The sequence below is a fragment of the Plectropomus leopardus genome, chromosome 10, assembly GCF_008729295.1.
Source record: "Plectropomus leopardus isolate mb chromosome 10, YSFRI_Pleo_2.0, whole genome shotgun sequence".
Classification (NCBI taxonomy): Eukaryota; Metazoa; Chordata; class Actinopteri; order Perciformes; family Serranidae; genus Plectropomus; species Plectropomus leopardus.
In genome coordinates this window covers 22,701,738-22,711,808 of record NC_056472.1, presented here as the reverse complement: position 1 = coordinate 22,711,808, position 10,071 = coordinate 22,701,738, and the positions used below count along the sequence as shown (strand labels likewise).

General features: G+C 40.1%; 1 protein-coding gene across 2 annotated transcripts; it reads left to right on the top strand.

The window, feature by feature from the left end:
• The first annotated feature begins 1,691 nt into the window (after window positions 1–1,691).
• On the top strand, window positions 1,692–8,849 carry dcun1d2a (DCN1, defective in cullin neddylation 1, domain containing 2a). Of its 2 annotated transcripts, XM_042495258.1 has the most exons (7): window positions 1,692–1,752; window positions 4,258–4,474; window positions 4,616–4,784; window positions 5,118–5,248; window positions 5,333–5,415; window positions 6,319–6,415; window positions 7,476–8,849. In XM_042495258.1, exons 1-7 carry the CDS (start codon window positions 1,750–1,752, stop codon window positions 7,553–7,555), a joined length of 780 nt encoding a protein of 259 aa, XP_042351192.1. In that variant the 5' UTR covers window positions 1,692–1,749; the 3' UTR covers window positions 7,556–8,849. The 2 variants fall into 2 exon arrangements, with proteins under 2 accessions (XP_042351192.1, XP_042351191.1); XM_042495257.1 differs by lacking the exon at window positions 1,692–1,752 and having other exon boundaries at window positions 4,044–4,474.
• The last annotated feature ends 1,222 nt before the right edge of the window (window positions 8,850–10,071 follow it).

Here is a 10,071-nt window from a genome sequence, read left to right as displayed (position 1 = left end):
TTCAGGTTATTTTATAGGGGGCGGGGTCACTATTTGAGGGTAGACTAAATATTAGAAACACCTCTCAGTATAACAAAACACAATTCAACAGCCCCACAAACTCCTGAGTACAATCAGAGCTCAGGAATGTGTTCTACAATTGGCATGACTGACAGGAGTTTTCCCAATTATCCATCACGCTGCATCCTGCGAGTGAGCCAGTCTGAAGTGACGGTTCTCAAATCAGGCTGCCATTTATGTCTTTTTCACTGTAAAACAAAAAAAGAAAAAGAAAACTGACATCCACAGATACAGTTATCTACACACCCTTAACATTTGTTGGAGGGTGTATTCAACTTCACATGAGATAAAACTCAGCTGAGCCTGAGTCCACCCAACAGACGGGTATTTATAAGGCGAACACTTGTGGGCTTTTTCTCATGTTATAAGGGGACTCAAGTTCCTCACTGTTCACAGAATTTCATACAACAGTGAAGGGGGCAACAAATGAGATGATTAAGCCCCTCTCCCTCATACACTTTGTGTAAAGTGTACACTTCTTCTATGACTGAATACTGCCTCATAGGAGTAGGCCGATTGATACCGAAATACAACAGAAACGATTTTACTTTTAAAGATCAATTCTGGCATCAATAGAACTGATACCAAAAAGGGGATCAGTTTCTTTCTGCCTTTTTGTACCCATTTGTATTTCATGAGAAAAAATGTCTGTGCAAACAACGTCCTGTTGTCCTGAACACATCTAAAATCTGCTTCTCCACTGTTGTGTGCATTTAAGCAACACAGGATTATGCATGTGCAGCACACTGCGAGGGAGAGGCCCAGGCAAGGAATATCCAACTTTACAGAGGCTCAGAGAAATTAATACTTTAGTCCAATCAGATCTTCAGCATTGGTTAATGTTACATTTTTAGACAGTAACTGGTCATTATTAGCTCTTGCTTTAGCAGACTAATCGTTCGACACACTGCTTTTCTGTATATAAAAGCACATTAAAACACAGAATAAAACTGTTTCATGTTGAAAAAAAATCACAGTTGTTGCGACGCTAGTTGCGTGTGGGGATCACCAACAATAGAAGTCAAAGAAAAAAAATTCGGAGGTAACAAAAACACAATGATTCTTACTTTCAGGTGATTATACACTAAAGAAAACATTATTATATTCCTGCCAATATATCCCCCAAATCCAACACATTGGACCTTTAAGTCATTTTACAAGAAAACAAATGCCCAAACTCCAGTGGTCAGCTGCTCAAGTGTTAGAAATTGCTTCTTCTCTTATTCTTTATAACAGTTTAGTGAATATCTTTGCAGTTTTGAGACATCGCTTTGGGCTCAGAAACTCTGATGAGCCATTTTTACTGTAATAAATGATTGATAATGAAGACAATCTTATATTCCAGCCCAAATCAATAATATTCAGTCAAAAAATACCAATCCACCTCCTCACACAGCTGCAGTATTTGAATATGTTAGTATATTATAACCCATTTTTGCCAATATATCTCCCTAAATCCTACACACTGGACCTTTAACAAAGTGTTGTAAAGATCTCACTTTCTTGCTCTTTCACACACACGAAAAAGGCTTAATTTTGGCAAATAACTACAAAAAAAGCAAGTGACATGAGAGCTGTGAACCTTTATTTCTTTCCACTGAAACCTACAATAACTGCTCGTCTACTTCCGCGCATGCGCAGAATGAGCGTCAGTCGGGCTACCAAACTGGTCAAACAGCGGGTGTGAAAATGGTAGGTAACCAAAATAAACACAAACCCAGGCATCGGCTTTGGTGCCATTAAGGCTTATATTGAAGACTACTGTTGTAGTATTAAAGTACACGCCGTGTCGCGTTTTGGCAAGTGTGCAGTGATTAGTTAGTTGTGTTCGCTGCTGTTACAGGGAAGGTCAGTTGATATTTTGAGAGCAGCTAGCTAGCTACACGTCCCTTTTTGGCAGTCTGTAACTTCGGCTGTGAGCAGGTCAGTCGGTGGACATTAAAGACGGACAGACACGGTGTAGTTTGAGTGAAATCCCGGCTTATCCATAACCACACTGACAGTCTATTCCTGTAATTGTATCCCCATAGTTTATGTCAGTGATACATTCTGGCTAATTTAGCTAACGTTAGCCCGCATAAGTTACTAGCTGTGGAAAATGCTAACCTAACGTTACCCATCTGGTCGCACAATAATCCGCGCAGTCTGAACAGCAGCCGGTACAGACGTTTGACTTCATGTGGTCGTTATTAACAGAAATCACTAAGGGTTGGTGGACTCGTTTGCGGCTTGGTGAACTCAGAGTTTTAGTCTCCGGTTTCAGGAAATACTGCTTTTCTGTGAAGTGCAAGTGCTCAGATACTGCAGCTGTGAGAGGAGATGGCGTGCTGATTTTTTTCCCAGTGAATATTATCGAAAAGATCTAGAATATAAGATTATCATTATCAATTACTCTAGTGTTTATTACTCTTTAGTTAAATAGTAAAAATTGCTCATCATAGTTTCCCTCAGCCCCGAGGCGATGTCTCTCAATTGGTTGTGTCCAAAAAACAGTCCAAAACTTAGAGATATTCATGTTACTAGTGGAAAATATTTTAAAAAAGAAACAAATGCTAACATTTGAAATGCTGATCACTGGAGTTTGGGCATTTGCTTTCTTGTCAAAAGACTTAGAGGTCCAGTGTGTTGGATTTAAGGGGATATATTTTCAGAAATTAAAATAATGTATTTTTTAGTGTATAATCACCTGAAAATAAGAATCGTTGTATTTTTGTCACCTTAGAATAAGTTGTTTATATCTACATAGGAGGTGGGTCCTCATCCACTGAGTCCGCTATGTTTCTACAGTAACGGACAAATTAAACACTGGCTCCAGACGGGGCCATTCATGTTTTTGTGTTGGCCCCCCTAGTTTGAAACCCCATTAGTGTTTGAAAAACACCTTTTTTCTATGATAAACTGCTTTATTCAGTGTTTTTACCTATTACAATCACCTGGTTCATTTGTTTTGAAGAGGAGGAGAGCTCTGTGGATAATTCAGCTCCCTGTTAAAACCCCCTGAACGCTGAGGGAAATCGAATTGGGAGACGTTTCAGTTGGTTGCAATCTGCAATCCTTACTGCCATTGAATTCTTCTTAATCTTTCACTCTGTTACACCTTTAAACCATTATTCGGTTATCAAATTTGTTATGAATTAATTTCAGTAGATCAACTAATTGACAAATCAACAAAGCATAACATGTATTTAGAGGGTTTGGAAACCAGATGTAGTCTGGATTTGATTTAAGTATGACTATGACTTCAGTACAAGTTCAGACAACTTTGTTGATCCCAAAAGGGCAATTTATTTGCAGCTGTACCCCGTCTATACACAACACTCAACTCAAAGCTAAATGTTGTTTACTGCTTGTCTTTCATGACAATTACAATTAAATGATACAACATCATGAACTTATTTGTCTGTCCAGCCAGGGTTGGAAAGTAGCAGCAGCTAAATTCTGTAAAATATGCACTTGGTTTTTATATTTGGGTCACTCACCAGCCAAAACAAAACCAGTGGTAATCTATTGAGTGGCTGGTCGATTTTGGCGGCCAACAGTCTCAGTGGCAGGTGGACAAAAAATTTCTAACCCTAACACAAGCAGGGTGAAATGTACACTGAATGCCTCTTTGTGCTTGTATTTACAACTGATTTATTAACAATTTCTGATGTAGACATACTTTATAAAGGTCCATAGCGCACATTTCTGCAACATATCAAGATAGAAATCAGACAGTCATGTGACATCTGATTTTTCTTTTTTTAATATTGCCGTGTATTTCTGGCAGGGTGCTTGTGTTACACTCCAGACTTGTTGCACCTCTAGGTCTGGGTGATGGCATCCCATTTCTCTACTCATGTTACATCTATGACTGTAGTTATCTGAGGGGCCCTCCCGGGTACAGCATGTGCCCTGAGAATCCACAACATCCTCCCTCAGAAAAAGGCCATGTTGCTTTTGGATAGGACATAATTACCGCCACAGCGTCTTGGCTCACCACCTATAACATGTGTGTGTCAGTGTGACAGACTAACCTTTTGAAATATGAGTGTTTCTGAGTGTCTCGCAGTCTTTACTGTTGCCTGAATGCCTGTAGATGTATGTGTCTCGCTGTGTGTTTTTGTCTGTGTGTCGGTCTGTGTTTGCGTGTTGCTGTCCGTGCTGCCTGGTCTGATCGCTCCCGTGTCTGACAGCCCATGTCCTGTACTCACACAGCATAAGCTGAAGTCTTCGCAGAGGGACAAGGTACGGCAGTTCATGTCCTTCACACAGGCTGGGGAGAAGACAGCTGTGTACTGCCTCACACAGAATGACTGGAAACTAGAAGTTGCGACCGACAACTACTTTCAGAATCCAGATCTGTACTGTAAGGAATCCATGAAAACATCAGTAGACCGGAAAAAGCTGGAGCAGCTCTACAATCGCTACAAAGGTACGTGGGGCGGTTTGTTTTTTATGCCGTAACTTGAAATATTTACTAGATTAAAGTTGTTCCAGAAAGAACTGTATTGTTGAAAAGTTAGACAACACTTGTAGGCAAAAACTGTCAGTGTAACTTTTTATTCCTTGGTAGATCCCCAGGATGAGAATAAGATTGGTATTGACGGGATCCAGCAGTTTTGCGATGACCTCTCGCTGGATCCAGCCAGCATCACCGTTCTGGTCGTCGCATGGAAGTTTCGTGCCGCCACTCAGTGCGAGTTTTCCAAGAAGGAGTTTCTGGATGGAATGACAGAGTTGGGGTGAGTGTTGACATCAACAGCATGAGACGCACTCCAAAGTGGGACATAAACACTGTGCCTGAAGTATCCGCATGGTGGTTCTCTTCGTGTAGCTCCAGGGAGGGAAGGTTGTCTATATATAGAGCCACTCAACCACAGCTCGAGTATTCTGTGTCTTCGTGGAATGACTCAGTGAAGAAGCTGCGGTGTTTTGACTTCAGGGGTTCATGTGTCAAAGTTAACTTCAGCAAATTTGTCATCTGCATCAAGGCGGTCATGTTGCAACTGGTTGAGGTGTCTGTGTTTATTCAGTTAGTTAGTTTGTTTATTGCTTAACTGGTTTATTTTTTTAAGGTGCGACAGTCCAGAAAAACTGAAGGCCCTTTTGCCAAGATTAGAGCAGGAGCTCAAAGATAGCGGGAAATTCAAGGACTTCTACCAGTTCACTTTTAACTTTGCCAAAAATCCTGGACAGAAGGGTCTAGGTAAGAAGAGTGACAATCGCAACTTGCTCGATGGTATCCCACAAACTGTTTGGACTAAGTGTTGTGCTTTTTGTCTTTGTGCAGACTTGGACATGGCTGTAGCCTACTGGAACCTGGTTCTGTCAGGACGATTTAAGTTCCTCGATCTTTGGAACAGATTCCTGTTGGTGAGTCAAACAAGGGAAATTAAAGATGCACCAATTTGTATCAGTGAGTATGTTTGCATTAAAATGCAGAATGGATATCGGTCGTGACGTGTAGACCTGTCACAGTAATTATCGACTTATCGTACGATGTGTGTCATTTTGCTGACCTTGATATTGTTGTTAACGTGTGTGTCACAGAAGAAGGTCACTAACATTTAGCAAACATGTTGCTAGAAAAGAAAAAAAAACATCAGGGTTTTCCTGACCGTCATCAGTCTTGGGCGTAGCTTTTCCTCTCCTCCTCTGACAATTTTCACGAGTCATTCACGCTCCGTTTCCAGTGTCTGAATATTCTTAAGAATTCAAATGTGAATGAATGTTTATTTTCTCATCAAGCGTCCAGCATGTCTGTGTAAGTACCTATAAGTTTCATCACAGTTATTAAAACAAACACGTCCAAACAAATACAATTAGCAGCATTAGTGGCAAAAGTGCTGGACTTCAGTCGTCACAAGTGACGTAAAATAGTCTCAAAATGACAGTAATATTGCAATTATTCGTGGGAAAATGTATCGCCCAAAAAAGCAGTTATTGTGACAGGGCTAATGATGTGACTTACAGAGACACAGGAATACAGACATACATTTTGGAGAATAAAAACGAGGTCCCTGATATTAGATCTGTACTTGGTTAGTTAGATTGGTGCATCCCTCATTGAAATCTATTTACTTCAGTGATGGGGAACTTGGCTGATGTCAGCTTTCATGACATCGACCTCGCGGGGATCAGTAAGCAGATGGTTTTGGTTTGAATGACTCTTGGACCCTCAGAACACAAGCTGGCCCAATGATCCGTCGGTTACTCTGAGTTGCTGCGTGAAACCATGATAATACCAGTATGTTAACCAGCACTTGTCCTTTACAGGAACATCATAAACGATCCATCCCAAAGGACACATGGAACCTATTGTTGGACTTTGGTAACATGATTGCAGATGACATGTCAAACTATGACGAGGAAGGTGAGTCGGACTAAATTCCTTCAGAGGCTGAATCCAAATGTTCGGACTTCACTGCACTTCCAAACTTGCAGATTTTGTATGGTTGTTCATGGAAGTGCGAGTATTGAGGGCTCCAAATCCACAATTAATCCTTAAGCGCACTTTCTGCAGTCTTCCAGAAGCCCTTTTTGCACAGAGAACGCACTATAGAGCCACTATTGAGTCCTTCCTTACGCCGCCTTTGCTTTTTTACACTGAACCAAATAATGGTGCCATCGTTCTGCTTTAAGACGTGATTTAAGACGACTTGCTAGCATTGCGGAAGCTAAAGAGGAGTTAGGGGCGTGATGTTTAACACAACTGGGTCAGCCTCTACTGTGATACATAACAGACGTGTCTGCAGCGCTTTCTAAACAATAACTATGGCTAAAGACACGGCAACAACAATTACTCACCGTCTCTGTTATATTGCAGCTGATCTGTCCTCTGGAGGGTAAGGAGCTCACAGATCCTGTTGTTTTCCCAGTTTGCGGACATTCACTGCTGCTGATCTAACTGCTGCTAGTTGCTTGTTGAATCTCCTGCGATGGGTCAACACATAACACGCTGTCAATTTGTCACACCCGTCCTGCTGGCTGTCTCTTTAATGCAGACCTTGATGCGGCTGTGTTACTATCTCTGTTTGCAGCTTAAAGGCGAGACCACTCTGTCCCCCAAATCCGGGATCATATACCTTTTATACAGAATGAAAAGATGGAAAAACAGCATGATGTTCCTGCCTCGAACAGGATGCGTAAAAGGAGCTAAAGATTCACCAACTACAGGGATTTTAGTTGTGCCTCTAACATTTCCACTTCAACAAGTGAAACACACTTTGCAGTCTCGCCCCCTCAGACACTTAATGATGGTAAACATGTCCCAGTACGTATAACTGAAGTCTTTGAGGACTCGGTCCTGAAGTCTGGACATTTGGATTCAGCCAGATTTAGCACGGATGCATCTGTTTTCTATGCAATTCTGTGAATGTGGACTTTCCTATTTGAATCACCGTGACACTAATGACATGTCGTTTCTTCCTCAGGAGCATGGCCGGTCCTTATAGATGATTTTGTGGAATTCGCACGACCAATTGTAACGGGATCAAAACGTAAAACTCTCTAAATCCAATCCCAACTCTGGAAAGCCAGAACCTTGTTTCTTTTACAGTGACTTCATAGTTTTTTTTAAGACTTGTACAAAAAAAAAAAAGTGAAAATCGTAGACTTCAGAGAGAAAACAGAAGCACTTGAAACTGTCAGGAAACCACCTTTCAGGGAGCTGAGTAAAAACTATGAGAATAACTGGCCACATCTTTTGTCCTCGGGAGACTGAGGCGTCACACGGACTTTGCCGGATTCGCCGTTGTCTCTCCTGTTGGATTCTCAGCGTCCTGGACGCCCCTCTGCTCTGCTCCAGGAGGAGCGCTACCTGTCAGGCCCTGTAAGAGGGGACGGACACAGCACTGAGAGAAGGTTCACCGGCTGTGTGTACTCCAACGGGACTGGAGAGGAGAAAACTGTGTGTTTTAAGATTCTTCCTTGTCGGCTTTGTTTTGTTATATGAAGCTCTGAGAGACTGTGCAAAGTTCCCGCGTCTTACTCGAACTTCGGGACAGAGTGCTCACTACACCAGCACCAACAGAACTGTTGCAGTTTTTACTGTACATACTGTATCTATTGGGACAGTTTACAAAGAGAGCTATATGAAGAATAATATAAATACGTTCAATTTATAAATGCAACAGATGATTCTTTTATGTACAGTAAATGCTAAGATCTCTAACGGGATGCCTCAATATCGTGGATGATACGCCGTTGGTTTAATCGTTTGGTGGATCCGTCAAGTCATGGAGTCGTGAGCTTCTCATCGAAAGCATGATAAACACATTTTACGTCACCTCGGGCTGGTTTCACAAATACACAAGTAAAGGCAGTGCTTTAATTTAGATTAATGATTTTGGTTGGTGGTGTTCATTTGTCGGGAGGGGGTCTTGAATCCTAAATGTGACGCTGTCCATGTTTTGCTTTCAAAATATAATTCCTTTGGAACGGCTGAGGAAAGAGTTTTGCTTTTATCCCTCCCGAGATATTACTGATGATAATTCAGCAGCATTTAAGTGAAATTTAAAATTAAGAAATTACAGACCCTTAGGATTGCATGGCACATATCTGTATGTTACGGCAGCGCGAAGTTCAGAAGCGAGGACACTAAAGAGGGCGACAACAGGACGACAAAGTAAGCCTTAAGAATAAATATCTGTCTGTTCAATATTTATATTTCTGTTGAAGCCCATCTGTCCAGTGTTACTGAAGGTAGTGAAAATTAGAATATATTGTTAAAACATCATGTAAGTAGCGTAAGTATATTGTTCATTTAAGAAAGATGAATAAAGCATGAGTTTTTCCATAATCGTACACGCAAATAGTTTTTTTGTCGTTGATGAGTTAGACGAGGGATGCAGTGTAAATCACTTACAGAACAATAAAACTGCTCAGACAGGACTAGATATCATAAAGCAGAATTATGAGTGTAAAAAAAGACATATAATCATATTGATCTGAATGTGTTTAAGCTTTAATTTTACATTTTTTTTCAGATTATCCCTCCCTGTTGTTGATTGTTAATAAAAAAAAAAAAGATTGTTAAAAAGTATTTAGCCATGATAATTTGGCCAATTTGATAATGTATAGTTATTATTTCCCAGTTTTTGTCTTTACAGTGTCACACATCAGTGGTGCGGTGTAGGACGAGGATGAGCTGATCATGGTTATTTGTAGTGTGGTCATAAAGTTTGATAGTATGTTTATTCAGCTTCCTACTCTATTGAATACAAGTCAAGTGACTTTAAAACATATTTATGATGCTATGTATTTGCATGTTTTGCCATCCTTTGCAGAAGTGCACGATCACTTTGAATTTTGTTTTGCAGAGAGAATTTTAAGTTTAGAGTTTACGTTTTCAAGGCCCAAAAACACGTAATTCTGTAACATTATTGTTGCGTACTGCTGAGAATACGGTTGCAGTGATACACCAGTTTTATGGTATACTGTGGTGTGAAAATTGATGGTTATCATACAGTGTACATTTGCTTATCTATGGGGTTGGAAAAAAAAAAAAAAAAACGCACCTGTACGGGTAATCACTTTTATTTTCCCCATTTTTTTTTTTTTTTACAGGAGACATTTTACACAAACTTTAATTTAAAAATATATATATTTTAAGTTTCAAATTATAGTAATAAAATATTCAACTGAAGTAAGCCCTTCTGTTTTTACTTCGGGTCATTGTAACGGATTGTAGTAATAATTCTCCAATAATGTGAACTTGCAATATGTTCTGTCACAGTTTCCCACCATTATACACTGAGAATGACAGAAAACTAACTCAAGCTGTAGCTGTATGGAGCTGGAACAGTGACGATAAGTTTTGGCACCGAAAATAAAATTTGGCTTTGTAAAAGGAAATATTGGCACTGAAAAAAGTTCCACTTCAAAATAAAATGCAGGCATTAAAAATTCTCTATTTTTTTGCTTTCTATTTCAATTTATTTCATATTTTTTTCATTATGTTGTGTTTTTTGAAAACAACCTTCAGATTTTTCTTCATGTCACTCCTTATTTTTAAATCTAGTGTTTGCG

Bases quoted from the DNA above. Each gene is read 5' to 3' on its own strand.
- dcun1d2a (XM_042495257.1), top strand. From the start codon at position 4,129: ATGCCTGTAGATGTATGTGTCTCGCTGTGTGTTTTTGTCTGTGTGTCG. The intron at 4,785-5,117 runs GTGAGTGTTGAC...TATTTTTTTAAG, and splicing joins GATGGAATGACAGAGTTGGG to GTGCGACAGTCCAGAAAAAC. The intron at 5,249-5,332 runs GTAAGAAGAGTG...GTCTTTGTGCAG, and splicing joins TCCTGGACAGAAGGGTCTAG to ACTTGGACATGGCTGTAGCC.